At 62.0% G+C, this 22,400-nt stretch overlaps 1 protein-coding gene across 1 annotated transcript; it reads right to left on the bottom strand.

The window, feature by feature from the left end:
* Positions 1-1,258: 1,258 nt before the first annotated feature.
* On the bottom strand, positions 1,259-21,080 carry DBH (dopamine beta-hydroxylase). Its single transcript, XM_027556822.1, has 12 exons — positions 20,741-21,080; positions 18,469-18,615; positions 16,408-16,665; positions 15,418-15,594; positions 14,840-14,942; positions 11,159-11,325; positions 8,122-8,265; positions 7,822-7,860; positions 7,217-7,276; positions 6,284-6,411; positions 5,664-5,823; positions 1,259-3,833 (listed from the first exon to the last, which is right to left on the bottom strand). The coding sequence occupies exons 1-12, from the start codon at positions 21,056-21,058 to the stop codon at positions 3,702-3,704; spliced, it is 1,833 nt and encodes a 610-aa protein (XP_027412623.1). The 5' UTR covers positions 21,059-21,080; the 3' UTR covers positions 1,259-3,701.
* Between the last annotated feature and the right edge of the window lie 1,320 nt (positions 21,081-22,400).

Genomic DNA, 22,400 nt, shown 5'->3' with positions numbered 1-22,400 from the left:
CTTTCCTCCAGGGGCGCTGGATGGTCTTCCAGGCGGCCTTCTCGCTGCTCCCAGAGCTCAGGGGCGCGTGGCAATCCTGAGCGGCCTCAGAACGCCCAGCGTGGGCTGGTGCTGGGTCCCACCTTTGCTCCCCCTCAGCTTTATCCTTCGTCCCTCCTCATAGCCCAAGGAGCCTGCTGCCAATACACTAGCCCCCTGCACACGGGACCTGGAGCTGTGGGTGCTGCCCCTTGGCTCCCCCGCTGGGCTCCCCCTCCAGCCCCGTGAGCCCCCCAGGCCTCTCCCAGCAGTCGGGCCCTCTCGCCTCCAGAGGAAGAAGGGACAGGATGGAAGGCCAGGGCAAAGCCTTCGTCCCCGACTGGGAGGGGATGGAGGGTGAGGGTCCCCACACAAAGGCCTCCTGAGCTGTGACGTCAGAACGGGGCAGGGCTCCCCAGGATCGGGTCTAGCGTCTTCCACTGAAGGCTCCCAAAGTCCCCCCATTAGGAGTCTGCCACAAACACCATAGTCTCTGGCCAGGGATTCACGGGACCTGGCGGGCTGCCTTCCATCCAAGAACCTCCTGAGAAAGCAGGGAAATGTGGAATGTACGCGTGAGGCTGGGTGGGCGTGGGGGAGGGGGAATACTGGAAAGCCGGGAGAAAATAGAACCGTGCGTGTCCCAGGGAGACCGTTGGCGGGTTTCAGCACATTTTGGAAGAGCCAGAGGGGAACGGAACGGGGCTTCTTTGCAGTAACGAGAAGCTTTGTTTTCCTCTGTAGCGGAGCCCAGAGCAGCAGGAGCCCCCAGGAAGCCTGGACTGTTTCACCTTCAGCATCACAGGGTTGGGGCGGGTGGGGGGCAGGGACTGAGAGAGCCTGTGATGGTTTGGGTCCTGAGCCTGGCCCTCCCCAGGCTTTGGGAGGCCTGTTGGGCATTTCTCGTGCTCGTACCCGGGGCCGGAAGGACCTCCCTTGGCCTGGGAGACTGGTCCTGCCCTACGTGCCTCCGTGGACAAGCCCACAGCCCTGCCGGTCCAGTTGCCCTGCCCAGTGACAGCCAGATCAGGGCCGCCGGGCCCACTGGGAGGGAGCTGGGAGGGGGTGCAGGCGGCTCCCGCCCCATCAGTCTGGGGCCTGACCCTGGTGCGGAGCAGCCCGATGGGACTTTCCATGCTGGTGGACGGGCCGATATCCCAGCAATGCATACCGGAGCCCTGGCCACATGTGGCCGTGGAGCGTTTGAAATGTGGCTGCTGTGACCGAGAACCCAGATGCCTTATTTTACATCACTTTAATTTATTTACGATTACGCTTCAACAGCCACATGAGCCTAATGGCCAGTGGGCAGTGTGGCCCCGGGGCATCCTGGGGCCGGCTCAGGCCAGGCACCCCCACCTCCCAGGCTGTCTCCACACAGAGCCTGCACGGGCACAGCTCAGCCTGGCTCTCCAGGCCTGGCACCCTAGCAGCCCTCGCCCCCAGGAGCCCAGGGAGCCTTCTCCGTGGGCGGACGGGGAGAGGAAGGCCCAGGGAAGGAGAGTAGGTTGGCCAGAGCCACTCAGCAGAGGGCATAACGGGACCCCTGGCCCCTGGGCCCATATCGCTCCTGTCCTGCAGAAGGTGGGCGAGCTTGACGGTGCGTGGGGGGCCTGGCTGAGGGGCGCCCAGCCCTGGCCGCAGACATTTCCCTGGCTGGCTTAGCTCGGTCCCCATGAGGTGCAGGGTGTGCCGCCTGGGTCCTCAGGGGAGGCTGGAGGCTGGGAGCTTGGGTTCTGCCATCACACAGGCCCAGGGTCACCTCCAGGACCCCCCACGCACGCTGGGTGACCCTGGCACCTGGCTTTAGGTGTCTGAGTTCCCCCGTCTGTCAGTGGGAGGAAAGACAGAGTGTCCTGGGCTCGTGGCCGAGTTAATGCAGAACCAGGGTGCATGTTCTTACAGATGACCCGGGTGGGATGCTCCGGGCGGGGCAGGGGGCGGCAGGGGCCTGTGCGTGGAGCAAACCACACACCGCCCCCAAGGAAAAGAGCGACCAGCCCGAGGGCAACAGTGAGTGCAGGGGAGGGCGTGTCAGTGGGGGCGGCAGAAGGTTCTGGAACTGGGAGCGATTCCTGGTTGCCACTAATCCCCCAGGGACCCTGGGGGCGGGGGGCGACTTTCTCTCCTGCGGACCTGGGCTCGCCCCTGGGTGAGGCTGGGGCGGGCGCCGCTGGTGCCTCCCAGGGTCTGGGGAACAAAGCGATAGACGGGCTGGGTGGGGGTGAGGCCGGGGGTCACCTCCAAGCCCTCCCCCAGAGCTCCGGGCTGACGGGACCCCTCAGAGGGAGGGGACTTCCTGGACCAGACGGTCAAGGCCAGCGGCTAGGTGAGACGCAGCTGCCCTCCTGAGGCCGGGGCCCTGCAGGGAGGGCCTCTCGCCCCGCTGCCCCCCGAGGCTCTAAAGATGACGGAGGGCTGGCCGCTCTGCAGCCTCCGTCAGGCCTGGCAGCTCACAGCCGTCACGGCCTGACTTATGGCAGGGGCAGTGTGATTTACAAGACGTGGTGCGCAGCGCCTGGCCTGTAATGAAGTGCTGGCAGGAGGAGAAGTGGCATTTAGCGGATGGCTGTTGGGGTGTAAGGGGGGCCCAGAGGCCCATCCATCACCCACCCTCTCCTAGAAGCTGCACAGCGTTTTGCTGAACTGGCTGAACAGAGCTGAATCTGTCTCTCTCGGCAGCAACTATCAAAGAGCTGAACTTGGCCTGAAACGAGCGCCGGCTAAGAGGGAGGGAAGGTGGAAACGACCCAGGAGGCAGGCCTGGCCAGGCAGCGCCACCCTGCTCTAGCTGCCACCGGGTGCTGGCCCCAGGCGTGAGCCTTATCGTCTCAGTAACTTGCACGACGCTGGCCCCGTCTCACAGATGAGAAGACCGAGGGTCGGGGAGGTGGGGCTGGCCTTCTAGTGCAGGTCTGGTTCCAGGGCTTGCTTGCTCTGTCAGCCACCTGTCCCACCGCAGAGAGAAGTGACCTGGGCCATTGACCCCATCTCCCAGGGAGCTGGTATCCAGATCCTGGCCTGGATCCTTGCCATCTCATCCTTTTGGTGGTGGTGAGAGCTGTTCTTAGGCTTTCCCTTTAGGTAGGCGAAAATATCTGTTTACCCTCCAATGGAGCAATTTCCCAGGCGAGTCTCTAACTAGCTAAGTGGTTTGTCCTGCCCCCATCGGCAGAGAAGACGCCCACTGCGACACACGAGCTGGTCTGCAGGGACACGTTTAAGTACAACAGCACTTGCACCCGTCACACGCAACACCGATCACCCTCCGTGGGGGCTGGGGACGCGGGGCCGGGACAGCTCCGGGAGTCTGGCCCGCGTCCGGTCGTGGCTCGTGTCCCAGGAGACGGGCACCCCCCAGCCCCAGCGAGATGGCAGGGCTCTCGGGGCTCTGGACTCTAGACTTCCAAAAGGGGTTGCCCTTATGCTGTGTCAAAGGGTGTGCAAGGGTCCTGGTCCACCTGGGCCTCGGTGGGTCAGCAAAAGTTGTCACGGGACCCTCTCAGCCATGCAGGGGGTCCCTGGGGGAGAAAGCTGGACCGGACCCTGGTCTCAGGTGGTGGCTTGGTCCAGCCCTCCGTGCTGGGCTGTTCCATGGGGGTCTTCACAGAGTAGGGGGTGCACAGGGCTGCTGTGAGCCCGCAGGGACAGCATGGTGAGGGGAGCGAGGAGACTGCCCACATTCAGCCTTTGCCCCCATCGATGTTCAGCACGGTGGGGCCGGCGGGGCTCTGAGCCTGGCTGGCTGGGCAGTGAGGGGTGGGCTCTTCCAACCTGGACACGATCTCAGGCAGGGGCTGCCGATTCCACTCGCCCTGCAAGGAAGGGACGAGGAGGTAAATGGAGGCTGGAGGGGCGAAGTGGGGGCCACCTCCCCCAGCACTTCTCCCAGTGACCCTGTGGGTTCCTGCCCTTAAACTCACCTTCTCCCAAACCAAAGCAAACCGCCCACTGCTACGTGGGGGTCCTCACCTGGGAGACGGGGCCGACCCCATCTGCCTGCTCGGCCACCCCTCACTTCCTTCAGGGAAGCGGTCAGAAGGCCTGGGTGCAGCCTGAGTGTTCAGCCGCTCTCCCCACCCCCCGACTCGTACACACGGCTGCGTCAAACGCCGCACTTAACCACGTCAGACGTCAGCCCCAAACTGCTCTTTGAGGATCCAGTGTTGGCCCTCACCTTGGGGCTGGGAATGTTCAATTAGCGATTAGTCCAGCTCCCAGTGCTTCCAGGAAAGCTGCCTCACAGAGTTGCAGGCTGCGGGGCCTTCTCCACCTAACTCAGCCCCAGCCCAGGCCCTGGGCCCTGCCAGGAGCTCGCAGGGGCTGAGCGAGATGCCTTTGGATCCCGGTGGGTCCCGAATGAGGAGGGAACCCAGCCTGCAGCCTCAGACCCTGACTTCTCACCACCCCCACCCCCTGAGCGCTGTGTTGTTAGGCTCCGGGGGAGGCTGCGGATGCCCCACTCACACCACTGAGGTTAGTCCCGTGATGTGCCGGCGTGCCAGAGAGGGCGGCACCTTCAGGGGCAGTGGTTAGCACCCTCCGTAGGTGGTCGGCTGTCTGTCTGGGCTGTCTCTCACCACCTGGTCTTTGTTTTGTGTGAGTGCTTCTTGCCAGCTCCTTGGGGGAGGAGCCCTGTCACCCACTGGGGTCCTCTAGGGGTTCTGGGGCACAGCGGTGGGCAGAACTTGCTGCTGGGTGTCCGGAAGGGGCGACTGTGTGGCCAAGGGCAGCCAGCCGGCCCCAGCCGATGCACCCTCCCCCCAACATGGGCAGCCACACCTGGCAGCAGACAAACCACACACGCGCGCGCACACCCACGCATATGCACGTACGCACACGCGCGCACGCACACACACACACGTGTATGCACGCACACGGCAGCACACCTGGAAGCGGACAAACCACACGCACATGCGCGCGCACACACACACACACACAGGCAGCCACACCTGGAAGTGGACAAACCACACACACACATGCACGCGTGCACACGCACACACATGCACGCACGCACACATGCATGCAGCACACACACATGCACACACGCACGCACGGACACACACATACATGGGAGGCCACACACGCATGCACACGTGCACACACATGCACACACGCACACAGCAGGCACACCTGGAAATGGTTGCCCCCCCAGACACACACACACGGGCAGCCACACCTAGAAGTGGACAAACCACACACACGCACGCACGCACACACGCGCGCACACGCACGTGCGCACACGCACGCACGCACACACACACGTGTACGCACGCACGCACACGGCAGCACACCTGGAAGCGGACAAACCACACACACACATGCACGTGTGCACACGCACGCACACGCACGCACGCACACACACATGCAGCACACACATGCACACACGCACGCACGGACACACACATGGGAGGCCACACACGCACGCACACGTGCACACACATGCACACATGCACACAGCAGGCACACCTGGAAATGGATGCCCCCCCAGACACACACACACGGGCAGCCACACCTAGAAGTGGACAAACCACACACATGCACACGCACACGCACGCGCATGCACGCACACAGCGGCACACCTGGAAGCTCACAAGCCACACACACGCACGTGCACACACGCACACGTGCGCACGGCGGCACACCTGGAAGCGGACGGCCGAGGACCTGTTGCAGTGCATGGAGATGGGTGCGAAGCCGTACAGGGCCTTGAGCACCTCGCGGTTGAAGGAGTTCCAGGGCACGGAGGCAAACTGCTCAGGGACAGACGCCTGGGGGCAGGTGCAGACTTCCTCGCTGTTGAACCTGGTGAGAGAAGGAGCCGTCCAGAGTGGGGTCTGGGGGAGCGGAGGGGAGTCCAACAAGGCACCCGTGATGCCTCCCTGAAGAGGGGTGGGGTCCCCAGAGCGGCCCTTCTAGCACACTGCCCTGGCCCTGCCTCCCGCCCTGACGACGAATAGGCTTCATCTCTTGTGCCATCTTGGCTCAGGTGGGAATGGCTGCTCCAGGGCTGGGTGGAGGGGCTTCTCGGGCCAAGTCCAGACTCGATAGGAAGCAAGAATGGGGGTCGCCTGGGGATGCCTGCCACCGGTGCCTGAAGGTGGGTGGGGGCCTGATCGCCAGGTTCCTGCTCACCTTGCTCCTGGGCGCCCTGCTTTCGCCCAGGGCCTGGAGGGTTTGGGGTTGGGGGGAGTGTTCGGGGCCGGGGTTGCCCTGCCGTGCCCAGGATGGAAGGCACAGCGGGCACGCCCCGTGGAGCCATCACCTGTTCACGAGGCGGAAGTACTTGTGCAGGAAGCCAGGGTCCACGGCGCTCTTGCAGAGCTCCAGCTGCGTCTGGGGGTAGTAGTGCACATAGTTGACGCACATCTCCTCCAGGATCCCGAAGCCCCCCTGCAGGGTGGAGACGACCCCGTCAGCACTGGCGCGCCAGCGTCACCCCAGACGCTGCCGTTCAGCCTCTCTGGGTGTTCAGTGCTTCCACACACGCACGCGTGCACCCACTCATCACACGAGGCCAGATCGTGTTCTGAGTGGGCAGAGGCCCTGCCCTCCTGGGGTCCTCAGCCTTTGCCAGAGAGACAGACAGCACAGCAGTCAGCCGGCATGTGCAGCTCAGGGAGCGACGCCTCCTCCGCATCCTCGGCTTTATCCCATCTTTGCCGGTCGCAGGAGGCAGGGAGCCCCCTCACGCCCCCAGCCTCACCCCAGCGTGGGCTCCGGTGCTGACACATGTCTGTGGCCTTGGCTCTCCGACTAGGGCAGCCATCAAAATAACCCGGGTAGCTCATTAAAGCAGACATCGCCGGGAGTCACCACCCAGCCTGGGGAGGAACTGATGAGTTTATGTGTTTATTGGGTACCCAGGGGATGTTTGAGGGCAGGAGGAGGAGAAGGGGACAACAGAGGATGAGATGGTTGGATGGCATCACCGGCTCGATGGACATGAGTTTGAGTAAGCTCCGGGAGTTGGTAATGGACAGGGAGGCCCGGCATGCTGCAGTCCATGGGGTCGCAAAGAGTCGGACACGACTGAACTGAACTGAAGAGGGGATGCTGATGCTGGCCCAGGGCCCACAGCGTGAGAGCTGCTGCTTTACTGGATGAGTGAGCGAGGGGCACCCCCGCCCTGCGCTCCAGCAGAGCTCAGACTGGTGCCTGAGCTCTGCGGCAGGGGCGGGACATTGGGGTGACTTACCACGGTGGCCAGCCTCCTGTCTTCCGTGTTGTATGTGCAAGAGGTGATGAGCACGTCTCCCTGGAGGGCCGAGGCGACAGACGCCCTCAGCACCTGCCCGCCTTGGGTCCAGGTGCCCTGGGCTGGACCCACGAGTGACCACAGTGGTCGGTCCACCCGGAGGAACTCAACAGTGGCCCCCGGGGTCCCCACACTTGAGGACTACCCTGGAGTGTCCCCAGGGAGTGATGACCAGTCGACTTCTCTGGCCGCTTCTTACTTGGGCCACAGGCCAGCTGGTGGCTGCGTGGGGCTGGTCGGGTGTCACAGCCTGCGTTTGGGCCAGCCCCCACCCTGCCCAAGAGTGCCCTGCTGCATGGTCAGCGACCCACTGGCGAGCCCCAGGCCCTCATCTCTCCCTGAAGCTCTTGGGTCTGTGGTCCTCTGATCAGGCAGGAGGAGGCCTGTGACCCCAAGTGCCCTCTGGTCCTGGCCCCTCCAAGGGCCCCCTGTGCAACCCCGGGGAGTCTCAGAACTGGTTTTGGAAGGCCTTCCACGGCCTCTGCCCTCCCCATCCTTCCTGCCCTCCCCCCACCTCGGTCTCCTGCCCTGAACCAGGCACTCACCGGGTAGACAGACACGACCTTCTTCAACATGCGGATCTCCTGGGGTGGGCAGAGCAGAGGGCGGGGAGGGGCAAGGACGAGGCGAGACTTCAGAGTCCTGCAGACCCAGTGCCCCACCCTGCCACCCCACGACCTGGGGGATGCCAGAATGGCTAAGTGAGGCCTCCGGCCAGGAGGCCATTAGAACTACAAAGTGAGCGTGGGATGGGGGGTGGTGTTGGGAAGAGAAGGTCAAACGGGGCCCTGGCCGCGCCCTGGCGGGCCTGGCGGGGCGGGGGCGGGTGGGGTGGGCGTCCCCACCTGGAAGTGTGGGCTGTAGTGGTTGTCCCTGTTCACGATCTCTGTCTCCCGGCCGTCCCTGGCCAGCACTGTGACCACCTTCCGGCCGGTCAGGTGCGTGTGGAGCTGAGAGGCGAAGATGTGAATCCCTGAGGCGGGCAGGGCCTGCGGGACGGGGCGGGGTCAGGGCCTGGCACGCAGCCGCCGCAGCCTCCAGCCCACGGGCGGCCTTGTGCCTGGGTGGCCCTGGCCCTTCCTCCTCCCCAGTCGGGCGAGGCGCTGGCCGTCCCAGCCGTGGCCGGGAAGCGCCGGGGAGACGGGCCAGCCCTCACATCACCCCCAGGGCAGAAGATGACATCCCAGACGTTCCCCCGACGTGACGCTCATGCGGTTTAGATGGAAATCATCCTAAAACGATTACATTCGTCAAGTGATTTCTCCACCACATGTCATCTCCCTGACCTTGCACCGCCGTGCCGTCCACACGGTCGGCAGCTCTGTCACCGAGTGACCACAGGTTGCTGCACCTCTGCGAGTCACCCGACTCCCCCTCCGTGCCTCCAGCTTGCTCTCCGCCAGCCACCACCCCTGCCCTTGGTCATTAGGGGCACCCTCTGGCCCCCTTGCAGTGATGGAGGGCTGGGCGACCTTATGGCCACATGTGTGACAACTGGGAGCCCCTGCCGATGGGTGGGACACGGGTCTCTCCCCTTGGTCCCCAGAGTCCAGATGTGTGACAGGTGCAGGGGGATTGCCGTCTTGGGGCCTATGGTCGAAAACACGGTGCTTCTTCTGGGCTTGTCTTCGGCTGGGATGTCTAGACCAGGACAGACTTCCGACTGCGGAAGCTGTTCCCCTCGGGGGTCTGCCAACAGAGACGAGACCCCCACTCTTCCAGAAGCCCTTCCACAAGCGTCCACAGAAATGCGATTTTCCCAAAGAACGTACTATTGGAAGGGGAACAAGAACACTGAGCTCTTTTTGTTTTTGCTGTAAAGTACTTAGAAACTCTGCGGAGAGGAGGCAGGCAGGCCCTCGTTTCCAGGCTGGCGAGAAGTGTGCTCAAGGTCAGAGGGTCAACACGACCACCAGCTCTGTCTCAAGGGCACTTTGCTTGCCTAAGGCTTCGAGGAGCCCCCGCCAAAGGACAAATCCCAGGGGATCCACTCATGGGAAGACAAATCCACTCTAAACCTCACCGCAGAGCGGGCTGCGCCTGACTTCTCGCTCTGCACGGCAGGCATGGTGGCCCCCGCGGGCCCCAGGCTCCTCATCTGTTGGGTGGATATGCAAACCCTCACCCGGCTCTGTGACAGTGAAGGGGCCATGCGGGAGAGGGTGTGCACAGCATTCATAACGGACTGAGAAGTAACATCCGCCAAATAGAAACCACCAGAGTAAGACAGACAGCCCACCGGAAACACTGGACGAAGCTACGAGCAGGTATTCACAGAAAAGGAGGGCGAATGGCCTAGAGGTCGGTGCCAAGGTCCTCAGCATCTATAAATGTGTCCTGAGGTCAGTCGCTCAGTCGTGTCTGACTCTTTGCCACCCCAGGGACTGTTGCCCGCCAGGCTCCTCTGTCCATGGGATTCTCCAGGCAAGAATACTGTAGTGGGTGGCCTTTCCCTCCTCCAGGGTATCTTCCCAACTCAGGGACCCAACCCAGGTCTCCCGCATTGCAGGCAGATTCTTTACCGTCTGAGCCACCAGGGAAGCCCAAGAATACTGGAGTGGGTAGCCTATCCCTTCTCCAGGGAAACTTCTTGACCCAGAAATCAAACCAGGGTCTCCTGCATTGCAGGCGGATTCTTTACCAGCTGAGCTACCAGGGAAGCCTACTTCTATAAATAGGGGAATTCAAATGGAACAGCAGGGATGTTTTTCTCCCCAATGATTGACACGCTAAGACACTAACACAGTGGGTGGGTAAGTCTGGGGCGCTGGGCACACCCCAGTACTGTGGGGGAGGTAAGCTCCGAGTGGGCTTTCTGGGGGCCGTTTTACCAGAGTCATCCCAGTGAAAGCTCACATCCCCGTGCGTGGCAGCTGCACCTCCAGAATCCACCTGGCACAAGTTTCCTGAGTGCACATAAATTCCCTGGAGGGTTTCTTCCCATCAGTGGGAAGTTAAGGCAGCCTGGATGCTGGTGATGAGAGGACAGGTCAGCCCTGGCCAGAACTGGGGGAGGCAAGGGGCATGGAGGACCCAGAATCTGGGGAGCCCCTTTCACTCCTCCGGAAGCTCAGGCCCTCCATCTGCTCAGGAGACTGATGTTACCTGTGCCCACCTGCCCCTCGCAGCCCCGGGGACCAGTGCTCCCTCGTATGCTCTGCCCTGGACGCCTGGCTGGTCTCAGGTGATGAAGTTCCCACTTCATCCGTGCTGCGCGTCGGTTAAAGGGCAAGTCACGGACGAACTATTCAATTTGTTTTGAAGCACGCAAGTGAACGGGCTTGTAGCAACAAGCAGGGAAAACATCTAGAAGGAAACAAAAGATCCCAGAACTGGCAGCCAGGGCAGAGGAGAGGACGCTGCGCTGAGGGGGCCTTGGGGGTCAGCTGCGTTTTTCCGCGGTGAACGCGTGCCTGCCCACTCGTGGCTGAACTCGTATTTTCAATGCTGGCTGGGGTGTGGACTGAATGCGTGCATGCTCAGTTGCTTCAGTCGTGTCCGACTCATTGTGACCCTTTGGACTGTAGCCTGCCGGGCTCCTCTGTCCATGGGATTCTCCAGGCAAAGTACTGGAGTGGGTTGCCATGCCTTCCTCCAGGGGATCTTCCTGATCCAGGGATTGAACCCGAGTCTCTTACGTTTCCTGCAGTGGCCAGCGGGTTCTTTACCACCAGCCGCACCACCAAATGGGGGCCCACAGTTATTGCTGGAGAGGGTGATGCAGAACACGCAGCCGCAGGCAGGCTCCTTGGGGTCAGGGGGCTGGGGAGGCTGCAGAAGCTGCAGGGTGGGGGGAGCGAGGTCACAGCTGCTGCCCTTGGTGCCCACCCTCGGGCCTCAGCAGGAGAAGTGCCAGGCCCCGCCCCGGGTCCGGCCACTCACCAGCTGGGTGCACTTGTCCGTGCAGTAGCCGGTGAGGACGAAGGCCGTCTCCTGCGGGGGGATGGCCATCACGGGCGTGTACGCCAGGCCCAGCTCCATGATGCCCGCGTCGAAGCGCCGCAGCGCAGCCGTGTAGTACAGGCGGATGCCCGAGGAGTCGCGCCGGCCTGGGGGGAGGAGGGACGGAGGTGAGCGGAGGCCCTGGCCCCCAGCCCCGCACATGACCCCCAGCCGCCCTCAGCCAGGAGGCGCTGGGCACCCATGCCTGCTGCTCCCTGCCTTTGTCCCCACACCCGTTTAGTCCAGGCAGACGCCATGGTTACCGGAAGACAAATTCACGCACCCCGCGCGGTTCCCATAGGGAGAGAAAGAGCTATTGTTTCTGCGAAAACGAGGCAAGTGCTCCGGGAAGACTTAACTAAGGCAGCAACGAAAGCCCAGAACGGTGCTCTTGAGCCGGGCAGGGCGAGATGCCTGCCGTGGGTTGGGAAGCTGGCCAGTCCCTCAGAGGGCTGGGCAGGCGCCTTGATGCTCTTCCTGTGAGTTCACAGGGCCCTGAGCTGGAATCCACCCGCAGCGCGAACCGCTCAGTTTGGGCGGAGAGGAGGGCACGGCCGGTCTCACAGAGGAGCCTCTGCCCCTGAGCAGGTGAGCGCGGGTTTGCATGGTGAGGTCAGCAGGAAGTATTTAAGGCACGTCCTTCTGGGGCTCCCTTGTTGATTCCTGTCCTGCAGGGTTGACCCAGGGCTTGCATCTCCTGGGAAGACGTCCCAGGAGAAACCTGAGAAGGAGGGTGGGCTCCTGGGGCGAGGTCTGGAGCTCCCCCGGCTCTCACACCGTCCTGGGCTCCTGGGGCGAGGTCTGGAGCTCCCCCGGCTCACACACCGTCCTGGGCTCCGTTTGCTCAAGTGTGCTGTGTGATCTCCGGCAAGTTGCTGTCCCTCTCTGGACTCAAAGTCAAAGGCCTCATCCAAAGAAGAATCATCGCTTCTGCCCATCACAGTCCAGCCACACCTGCCGGCTCTTCTTGCCATCAGCTAATTGGCGAGTCCAAAAACTTCCTGGGCAGCCTCCCAGTGGTCATGTGAAGCTGATGGCCGGAGGTCCGGGGATGCTGGCACCCACAGGCCTCTAGCGGCCCCTTCCTGCCCTCTCCCTGCCTGGAGTTGCTCAGCGAGGCCCTGAGCAGTTCAGGTCTGATCCCACGGGGGAGGAGTGGAGCTGGACACGGCTCACCCCCTCAGGATACGCAGGAGAGCTGGGAGCCGGGCAGAGAGCCCGTGGAACCAAAGAATCATCGTCCCACGTTATAGATGGGGAAACTGAGGCACAGAGCCTGAGCTAAAGTCCCTGCTCAAGAACTGCAGGGCTGGGAAGTAGCCGAGCTGGAATGCAGCCCACGGCGCCTTTGGGGCCGGGCTGTCTCCCTGCTCAGCTGCTCTGAGGTGGAACCAAGAACATCGCCTCTGCCTCCCGCCCCCTTGCACCAGCCACCCCCCCCACCACCACCACCGCAGTGTCCAAACTCAGCCTCTGTGTCTCTGGGCTGATTACATCAGAGGATAATAATAAAAAGGGAGATGCAATTGGTTAAAATTCAGACAGGGATTAAATAATGAAATAATTGTGGAATTTTGATATTTATAGAAAAGAGACCCATCTCCAGATTTTGCGAAGCGACAGGAGCGTCCTTATATTTGGCAAAGGATCCATAAATACAAGCAGATAATCAGGAAGAGACAGACTTCCTTGATGCTTAAGGAGTTTTCGAAAATCCATTTGCTTTCAGGTTTTAAATGAGCCATAAATCCCATACCACGCTAAGGCCCAAGCTGACTTATGGTCCTCTCTGTGCGTGCGGCAGATAATTCTAGCGGTGGCAGAAGGTATTAATTATGCGGCCGGGAAGAAATCGCTGGCGGCTACCGGTCAAGCTCACCCCCGGAGCCTGCACCCTGTTGGGAGTGCTGTGTCCCGAGCCTTCACAGCCCCAGAGCGGCTGAGCGAGTGAGTGAGCACGGGCAGGGGGAGGGTGCCCCACGCCTGGTCACACCACCAGGGAGAGACGGGCTGGGCCCAGCCTGGAGCTCAGGTTCTTATCAGACCGTTTCTGCCCTTCATTACACAAATGAAAAGTGTCATTTAAAAAAAAGTGAGTGAGAAGAAGCCTGTGTGGCTATATATGGCGGAAGACGCCGGTGAAACGGGGAGGAAAACCCTCTCACTTTCTGGGGTAGTATCAGCTGGCATCACCCTCCTAAAGACTGACCCTGTGCCCACCTTCGGGTGCAGAGCGGCCCAGCCGTCCTGCTCTCTGGCCCCCACCTCGCTTTCCCAGCCCCTACGCTACAGCCAGGCCGGACCACCTGTGTTTTCTGGAGCATGCTGGCCTTGCCCACCTCCATGTCTAGGCACAGCCTGTCCCTCCATCTGGAACACAGCACGTGTCGGCTTCCCTCATGAAAAGGCTCCTCGTCCTCCAAGGCCGCCACCATGCCGCCCGGGCCACCGAGACTCCTCCTTTCATACCTCCTGGCCCCCTGCTTGCGTCTCCCTCCTGAGAAGCCTTTGCACCTTCCTGGACCCGAGGTCTGCTGTGGTCGATCGGGGAACAAGATCACACTGCTTCCCATGCGGAGGGTCTCGTGGGTTTCTGTCTGCTGAGCATGGACTCAACAGCAGGAGGCAGACGGGAGCCACCCCTCCAGCACCCAGGGCAGACATTTCCAATCAATCCCAGATGCCTTTCCAGGTGCCGTCGCCGAGGGCCACTCAGAGGAGAGCCAGGCGAGCAGGACCTGTTTGCTGCCCTGACTCAGAACACGTGGAAACAAAACCCCGTTGTCACACGCACACTCCAGGCACACATTTGCTCCATCGAGAGAAGCAGGAGGGAGGTCCATGGCCAGAAACACCCCTGTTGAGCCAGGCACGCCCCTTGCCCCTGGAGACAGTCTGGGGCTGTGCCTCCTCATGGTCAAGCCATCGGAGGCTGGGTTCTGGGTCAGGGATGATGTTGGCTCGGAGGGCCCTGCTTTCTGCTATCCAGCCAGGTGCCTTGTCCCGGCCCATGCTGTTCTGGGAATGGAAGAAGATGGGAGCACCCCTCGTGCTCAGGGGTAGGGGGCGTCTCTGGGTTTTAGCAGCCTCACAGAAGTTAGACTTCCGGGAGATACGGCGTTTGCAACGCCCTCCAGCTGACACCCTCTCTCCACTGTCTGTGTCCCCGTTGGTCGGCACATCCTGATACTAGCCGTCTGCTCTGCAGGTGCCAGCAAGGAAATGCTGTGGGGAGGGGTGAGCTGTGTCTTACCCTGGCCTCAATTTCCTCATCTGCAAAATGGGCACACAAGAAACCTCAAGCTGCCTTTCCCAGGTGGTTCCCGGGGCAGTGCCAGGGCGGCAGCAGCTGGTGTTTGTGGAGGGGGAGGGGTGAGGTGCTGGGCCCCTCCTGTGTGGGTGTGCGCCTTTAAGAGCCCACCGCAGCCACAGGAGACGGGCAGAGAGGAGGCTGAGAGGGCCACAGGCCACAGTGGGTCAGGCGACAGGCAGGCTGGACTCGGGGGAGAGGACGCAGGCTGAGCCCTGCCAGCCCGGCTACCCCTCGGGACACAGCGAGTCCACGGGCTCCCGAGGGCAGGCGGGGGCAGGTAAGAAGGGCGGCGCGCTCGGACGTCCTACCTGTTATCACCAGTGGGTTGTGGTAGTGAACTTCCAGGCGGAGAAATCTGGAGGAGCCGGGCCCCCCGAAGGCCAGGCCTGCTTCCTCTGGGTAGTAAAAGGCCTGCGGAGGGCAAAGGGAGGGCTCAGCCCAGAAGACAGATGGGCAGGTGCCAGGGCAGGCCCTGGGGGCCAGGGCAAACCCACCCGCGTGCCGGAGCCTGAGCTGCAAGGGTGGGGGCGAGGGTTGGTGGGGCAGCCAGGTTAGAACCACGCTCCCCCACTGACGGGCAGCTCGTTACCAGCCCACACAGTGCTCCTGTTAGACTTGAGGTCAGGGGGTGCAGAGAGCTCTTAACCCCAGGCAAGCCCACCGCCCAAGCCCACCGCTGAGCTGCTGGAAGAAGCTGCTGGAAGACCCTGGACACAGCCAGTCCCCTCCAAATCCAGCGGAACTTGATGGGGAGTGAGAATGATGCCCATGAGGGAAGGAACAGGGGCTGGAGGAGGCATCTGTGGCTCCAAAGAGCCATGGGACTCCAGCGGCGTAGAGGCAGTGGGGAGAGGGGGCCCCGGGGAGACGCGGGAGGGGCACGCACCTTGGCGCCCAGGGCCCAGGCGGCCAGCACGTGACGGCAGAAGTTGAGCCGCTGCGGCTTCATCTTGGAGTCGCAGGGCCCGCTGAAGTGGGGGATGGTCTCGAACTCGGCGGCGCACTGGAAGACCTCCATGTGGTGCACCAGCGCCTCGTTGCCCTCGGTGACGATGGGCTCGTACTGCGGGGTGGGCACCCGCTGAGACCCCGCCCCCACACGCTCACCCCCACTGAAGCCCCCCTCCCGAGTGGGCCTCTGCTTGCCCATCTGTAAAATGGGAGGGCTGCACCCGGTGGTTTCTGGGGAGCCTCGAGTCCAGGGTTTTGGGAGCTAACCCACCACCTGGGAACCAATCAGGATCTGCCAGAAGGTCATGGTGAGAGCTGAAGCAGAGGGAAGGGGTCCCCGGCAAGTCATTTCTTGGTTGGGGGAGACAGGAAGTCAGCAGTCCTTGCGTGAAAGCAGCAGGGGCTGGAGACACGGAGATTGCTCAAGGCTGAGCCTGAGCCTAGGGGGCAGGTGCAGCTGTGAGTCTGTCCCGTCGCTTCCTGCTGTGTAAGTTGGGGGCTCACACAGCCTCTCTGGGCCATACACCCTCGACTGGAATAAGGATGCTGATCTGTAGGGCTGTGTGTGTAGTGCTGGGACGATGGAGTGGGTAAACCACTTTCCCTTCCCCTGGAGCCAGACAAAGAGTAATCCAGCAGCTGTTGTCATTCTTGTGTCTCCAGGTGCATGTTCAGAGCAACTGAGCCCTGAGCTGAGCTGTTATTTCAAGGGGGAGTGTGGCCTGACAGACAGATAGATAGACAGCCATTCCCATCCCAGGGGAAGATGCAGAAATCAAGACATCGGTTGGTCCAGGCTGGAAGCCGGGCTGCAGCAGCCCTGGGGGGCGCGGAGGGGGAGCGAGCAGGGTGATGGGGGTCAGAGCATGCGTGGGGCTGGACCCCGGACAGCTCTCCAGGAGTGGACACGCTGGGGCCCGCGTACCATGACGATGTGGTGCCGGGGGAAGCCGTCCGGGAGCTCGGTCACGTAGCACCAGTACGTGGTCTGCTGGCCGGGGATGAGGACGTCGGGGGCGCGGATCTCCATGGTGCGCGTGTCCGCAGGCAGGGCCGGCTGCGGGATGCTGGGCTTCAGCAGCTGCACCCTCTGCAGCCCCGTGCGCAAGCTGGATGTATTGATGGCCTCCAGCGACCGGAGCGGCTCCTCCAGGAATCCATACACCAGGTGGACGGTGCCGTCCTGCAGGCGAGATGGGGCCTCGTCACTCACAGCCCCAAGCCCGGCTCCTGGTGAGCGGGAGGCTGCCGGGTCCCTCCCCACCGTGATATGCTTGGTTCTCATCTCTGTGAAGGACGGGAACCTTCAGGCTCTGTGTGAACTGGGCTGGGATTAAATCCAAGGCCACCCATGCCCAGAGCCCACGCATTAATACCTTTTGTCTTCCTAAATGCCCTCAATCTACATTCGCTTAGTGTCCGTTCAACTAACCATTGCTGGCTCACTGTGAACGAGGCTGGCTCATCTGGGACCCCGGGTCCCTCTGCCTCCCCCGGGTCCCTCTGCCTCCCCCAGGTCCCTGGGAATAGGGCTGTTCTCTGCACAGGTGTCTCAGAGCTCCAGGCGGGAGGTTGCCCCGCACCAGACTAGAAGCTCTGAGCTGAGCACACGTGGGCATCAGACACCCTGCAAAGTTCGGGGAGAGGGTGCTCTGCCCGCCCTTGCCTCCTCCATGGGTAAGCAAGCAGGAGAGTTGAGGACTCGGGTGACCTTCTGGAAGTGACAGGGACAAAGCAGGTGATTAAATAGTTAATCCCATTAGCGGATTCTAAGTAGGAAAAAGTACAGGAGACCCCTGAATGTTAATGATTACTCAAGAAGCATTTGCTTAACCACAGAACCAAGCAACAAAACCATACAGAAGCAGCAAGAGACGCGCCCCCCAAGTAAGAAAACAGCGGTGGCAAGAGGCCCCCAGCCCTGCCCAGTGAGCTCAGTGAGCTAGGGCCTGCCCTCTGCACACAGGAAAGCGGTGCTTTGTGGACCTGGCCTGACCATGTAGGGACAGGGAAACTCCCCTGCCCGACCGGGAGGAGGAGCTGACGACGGAAGCGTGATGTCTACTCAAGAAAGACAGAGAGGGTCTTCTCCCCACCCCACTTCTCCTTTGGCTATAAAACTGTAGCCTACTAAGTTCTCGGGGTGCAGGACTCTCTTGCCTCCCAAGCGTCATGTTCTCATGAACCCCTTCTTCTCGACCCCTCTGCCCCAGGCTGGATTCTTCCTGCTCTGAGACAGGAAGGACTGGCGCTCTCCGGAGCCCCCAGAACACTACCCGTCTGTTTCAGGACTTATCCTGGCCCCAGCTCTGTCCCCACCACGCCATGGGTACCCAGGCACGTCCTCCCCCGTCTGGCCTCGGTTTCCTCACGTTGCGCCAGGCCAGCCTGTGTCACTGTCATGCTGCAAAGATAACGCAAGACCATGGGTGTCAACGTGCACTGAAAAGTTAGGTGGATTTTGTCTTCAAGAGAAAACCGGGTTGCTTTTCCCTAAGGGTCTCGGATCCGCTGTGGCCGTGAATTCCTGGACGGAGTAGGTTGAGCCTTACTTGTAGGTCCCTTTCTCCCTTTGCAGGCAGGTAAACTGAGGCCCAGTGGAGGCGGGGGCTTGCCCTGAGCCTCAAAGACCATTGGCCAACCAGGGCCAGGTCGAAGGACCAAAGTCTCCTGGAGAGTCTTCTCCAGAATTCCACTGAAGATGCTGGACCCAGAGGAGAGAGCGAGTCCAGGGCAAGGTCACTCAGGGCTCCATTAGAAGGCTTCGGGGCGAGACCCACGTCTAGAAACATGTCAGCTAAGTGTCAGCCAAGAGCTGCTTATTCAAAGCATCAGAGGCTGAGAGCAGAGCTGGCTTCTCCCAAGCTGCCTTGTCCCTGCCTGGCTGCCCCTGGGAGCCCCTCTCTCTGCGGGTGAGGGGCCCGGGATGCTGCCCCGGACGTTACGACGGCTCCACCCCGCCCACAGCAAGCGGGCCGCCACCCACCTCGATGAGGTAGTCGTTGGGGTCACAGGTGCCAAAAGGCCTCTTGAAGAGCAGGTACAGGCCTTCTGGAGTCCTCTGTGCCCGCAGAAGCTGGTAATCCTGCTGGGAGTCCAGGTGGACCTGCCCCTTCTGGTCACTCCAGGCATCCTGCAGAGACAAGGTCAGGCTTGGAGCCCAAGCGGCCGGGCCGAGGGGGTGGGTGGTCACCCACAGCACAGTCCCTGGACACACCCCGCCCTGGGGTGCCTGGCCTTGACAGGTGACCTCAAATGCCAGCCGGCGCTGGTCAGCCAAGCAGGTTCCCAGACCTCTGGGTGGGGCCCAGAACCTGTATTACTCAGGAGGTGCCAGGACTGGGGACGTGGGGTCCTAGACAAAGAATCCCTCTTGGTCTGGGGGACAGCGGCCTGACAGCACACAGAGCCTTGGAGACGTGGAGAATGAGGGGAGAGAGAGACGCTGGCAGTGGGGTGTGGGCACCAGCCCATACTCAAAGGCCCCGAGAGAGTGAAGCCCTGCACCTGCGCACCTCACTCGAGTCCCAGCTTTGCCTGGAGAAGGTAAACTGAGGCCCCGGACCACACAGACCCACTGCCGGTCCCCAGGATGTTCAAGGGCGGCGGCTCTGGCCAGCCCCTTCCCTCCCCTATCCCCAGCTGCCTCCTGGCACCCAGCTCTAAGGCCCGGCCACCCAGGGGCTCCAGGCCAGGGCACCAAAGACAGCCCCTGGGCCAGGCGGCTGCGAGGGAGGCCCTGCCCCGACCAGCAGGTGAGGGGCAACGCGGGCCAGAGCTATTCGGCCTCAGAATGCTTTCAAACCCTGCATTCAGGGCGGCAGCACATTTTCTTCATTTCCTTGAGGAAAAAAAGAAACCCACGAAAGATTTTGCCAAATCTCCCCCCTGGAGAAAAGCGCCGTGACGAAGCTCCTGCCGGGGGACGCTGGGGATCTGCAGGACTCAGTTCAAACAGAAGCAGAAACTTAGCCTGTGAGCCTTCAGCTGGAAATCTAGAATGTATTTGTTGAACATATTGCTAGAGGAGGAAAAACAAGCCTGACATTTGTTTGCATAGGAATTTGTTGTGCAAATTAATCTTGCCTGTGCGGGAGGATGCGAAAGTCACCCCAGCTCTCTTGGCAGCCGGGGAAGCTGGGCCCGGGGCTCGCTGCTCCTCTGGGACCGGCTTGGAGCCGTGCTGCCCCGGTCTTCCTGGGCCGTGACCCAGAGCCACTGAGCTGCCTCGTGCGGGGGAGGCGGGGCGGCCCAGAGCCAGTGGCCCCCATCCCATCCGGCTGGTGGTCAGGCTCACCCAGGCTCCCGCCTCCCCGGAAAATGGGCAAAGCTCCTTCCTGCCTGCAGAGTTGTGGTGGGGGTTGGATGGAGCACCCCTGGGGTTCCAGAAAGATCAGCCAAGGGTGTCAGCTCATGTGAACCCCCTTATCCCGAGAAAGTAGAGAGGCAGAATCGTACCCACTCTGCAGATGGGGCACATGAGGCTGGGAGGCCCCTCCTGAGCCTGGCTAGCCAGTCCGGCCGGATTCCCACTCTTCAGGAAGTAAGAGCCCCTCTGCCCACAGATCGAGTGCCTGCTGACTTGCAGGAGCGTGTTAGCCCTCCTGGGTTTGTGTCCCTGAGAGAGCGGGTTTGGCCCCCAGGGAGGCGGGGGTAGAGGAAGCTGGGGCGGTGCTCAGGGCAGGATGGCTGGGCTCTCCCCACCCGGGGGGACCCTCTGCAGTCTGTCCAGGGCCCCGCAAGCCCCTCTCCTCTGAAGGGCAATCTCCCTGCTCCTCCACCCTTTCCAGCAAGAATTGAGGGTGAATTTGGGGTGTGGAGTGAGGTGTGTGCCTCAGTGTGGATGGTTCCTTCCAGGCCGGGTGCGCAGGTCACCCACGTGTGCAAGCACCAGCTCCCAGGCGGCGCAGGCCGGGCCCCTCGCTTGGGTGTGTGTGAGCTCCGCACGCTGTTTGTGCAGGTGGGGGCGTGGGGGCCTCCCTCCTGAGGGCGACATGGAGGTGTGGAGAGGCTGTGCTTTATGTGGTGAGCGTGTCCCCCGTCTTGGGCTGCGCTCCTTGGGCGTGCCGGGCAGTCAGGGAAGCCACCTGTTTCCCATCTTGACCTCATGTCAGCATCCGAGACGCCCAAGCTTGGGACACAGGGATGCTCAGATACAGGGGACCAGAGAGGCGAGAGGGAGACTTCCTTTGCCAGGTTCGGGAGGGCGAGTGCAGAGAAGGGCAGGATCGGGGGCGCTGCGGTGGGGGAGGACTCACCCCGAAGTAGGCGCCGTCCCTGTCAGTCCAGAGTACCACCAGGTCAGCATTTTCCAGCTCTCCTCGGTCCGACATCCCGAATAGGACACCAGCCTTGAGCTCCCGCACCAGGAGCTGGAAGTAGACGGTCTCCTGCGCATAGCTGACGTTCCAGGACAGCTCCAGGGTCCCCTCGGGGTCCAGGGGGATGTGGAAGGGGAAGGGGCTCTCGGCGGGGGCCGAGCCCTGCAGCGCAGCCACGAGGATGACCAGGAAGACGGCCACCGCGGTGCCGTACATGGAGGCCGCCTCGCGCACGCTGGGGCTGGGGACCTGCATGGCTGGGCGAGCGCGGCCACCCCACCTGGCCATTTATGTCCCGGGCCCCCGGGGAGGTGGGCTCAGGCTGCACCGGTAATCACATTTGTCTGGTGGGGAATTCAATTGTCCCAGCAACCCTCCCACCAGCCCGGGCCCCCAGGCCAAAAGCTTTTCTGCCCTCGTTTCTCCTAATTGGCACTAATGACGCATGGACATCATCAGCGGGAATCGAAGCAGACGGGCTGATTTCATTCCCTCTGAATGGTCCCCGAGAGCCATCCGGGAAGGGCTCCTCCCTGCGGGTGCCCTCCAGCTGAGCACCGGGCTGACAACCAGGGCCTGTCCCCGCATGGCTGGCAGGCGGGGCCGTGCCGCCCCATTTGTGGATGGGCAGACGGAGGCTCCGTGGGGTCATTTCCGAGGTGGTGGTGGTGGTGGTGGTTTAGCTGTGAAGTCGCGTCTGACTCCTTTGTGACCCCATGGACTCTAAGCCCACCAGGCTCCTCCGTCCGTGAGATTTCTTAGGCAAGAATCCTGGAGTGGGTTGCCATTTCCTCTCCAGGGGATCTTCCCGGCCTAGGGATCGAACCGCGTCTCCTGCAGTGGGAGGCGGATTCTCTACCACTGAACCACCAGGGAAACCCCTATTTCTAAAGTGGCCAGTGAGAAAAGAGACCTCACTGCTGCAGGCCCAGGGAGCCATGTCTATAGCCCTGGAGAGCGGACCAACTTCAAACTAAAAATAAGAGACGATCCCCAAATAGTCCCCATGTTTAGACACTCTCCCCGGGCCTGCTGCCGCCGCTCTTGTCTGCTCTCTTCTCCCCACAGGCTCCAGCTGGCGCCACAGCTGCTCCCGAGGGAGTGGGCGTGCTGCTGGGGCAGGGGCAGATGGCCCAGCGGTATGCTGGCGGTGGGGGCGGGGGGGGGTGGACAGACTGCAGGTGGGTTTCTGGGGAGCCTGGACAGCACCGCACATTGCCGGGGAGCAGACTTCTTGACGACGCCTTGTGGAGGGGTAGGCCGCAGACTCTGCAGAAAGGGGTGTGAGCCACAGGCCTGCTTCCTCGTCTCCGAAGCTCCAGCACCCACAGTGTTGCTTAGCCTGGAGTAGACCCAGTCTGAATTCGAAGCCTCCCAGGGCAGCCAGTCTATGGCAGTGTTTCTCCCACACACACCACAGGGCTTTTGCACAGACCCACTGGGACTCACGGCCCATTGCGCTCAGGTGTCAGTCTCTCTGCAGACCAGCTCACCCAGTCCTTCTCCGCGCAGAGTGGGCTGGGCATGTGCTACCGCCGCTGGGAAGTTCTCCCTGACTGCATTCTGCTCTGAACTTGGCTGCCTCCTTCCAGGAACC

Source organism: Bos indicus x Bos taurus, chromosome 11, assembly GCF_003369695.1.
Source record: "Bos indicus x Bos taurus breed Angus x Brahman F1 hybrid chromosome 11, Bos_hybrid_MaternalHap_v2.0, whole genome shotgun sequence".
Lineage (NCBI taxonomy): Eukaryota > Metazoa > Chordata > Mammalia > Artiodactyla > Bovidae > Bos > Bos indicus x Bos taurus.
This window is presented reverse-complemented; position numbering and strand designations above follow the sequence as displayed.

Coding starts and splice junctions, on each gene's coding strand:
- DBH (XM_027556822.1), bottom strand. CDS start 21,058: ATGCAGGTCCCCAGCCCCAGCGTGCGCGAGGCGGCCTCCATGTACGGC. Junction 8,266..11,158: donor CGGACAAGTGCACCCAGCTG/GTGAGTGGCCGG, acceptor CCCGTCCCGCAG/GCCCTGCCCGCCTCAGGGAT. Junction 3,834..5,663: donor CCTCGGCCGTCCGCTTCCAG/GTGTGCCGCCGT, acceptor CCTTCCTTGCAG/GGCGAGTGGAATCGGCAGCC.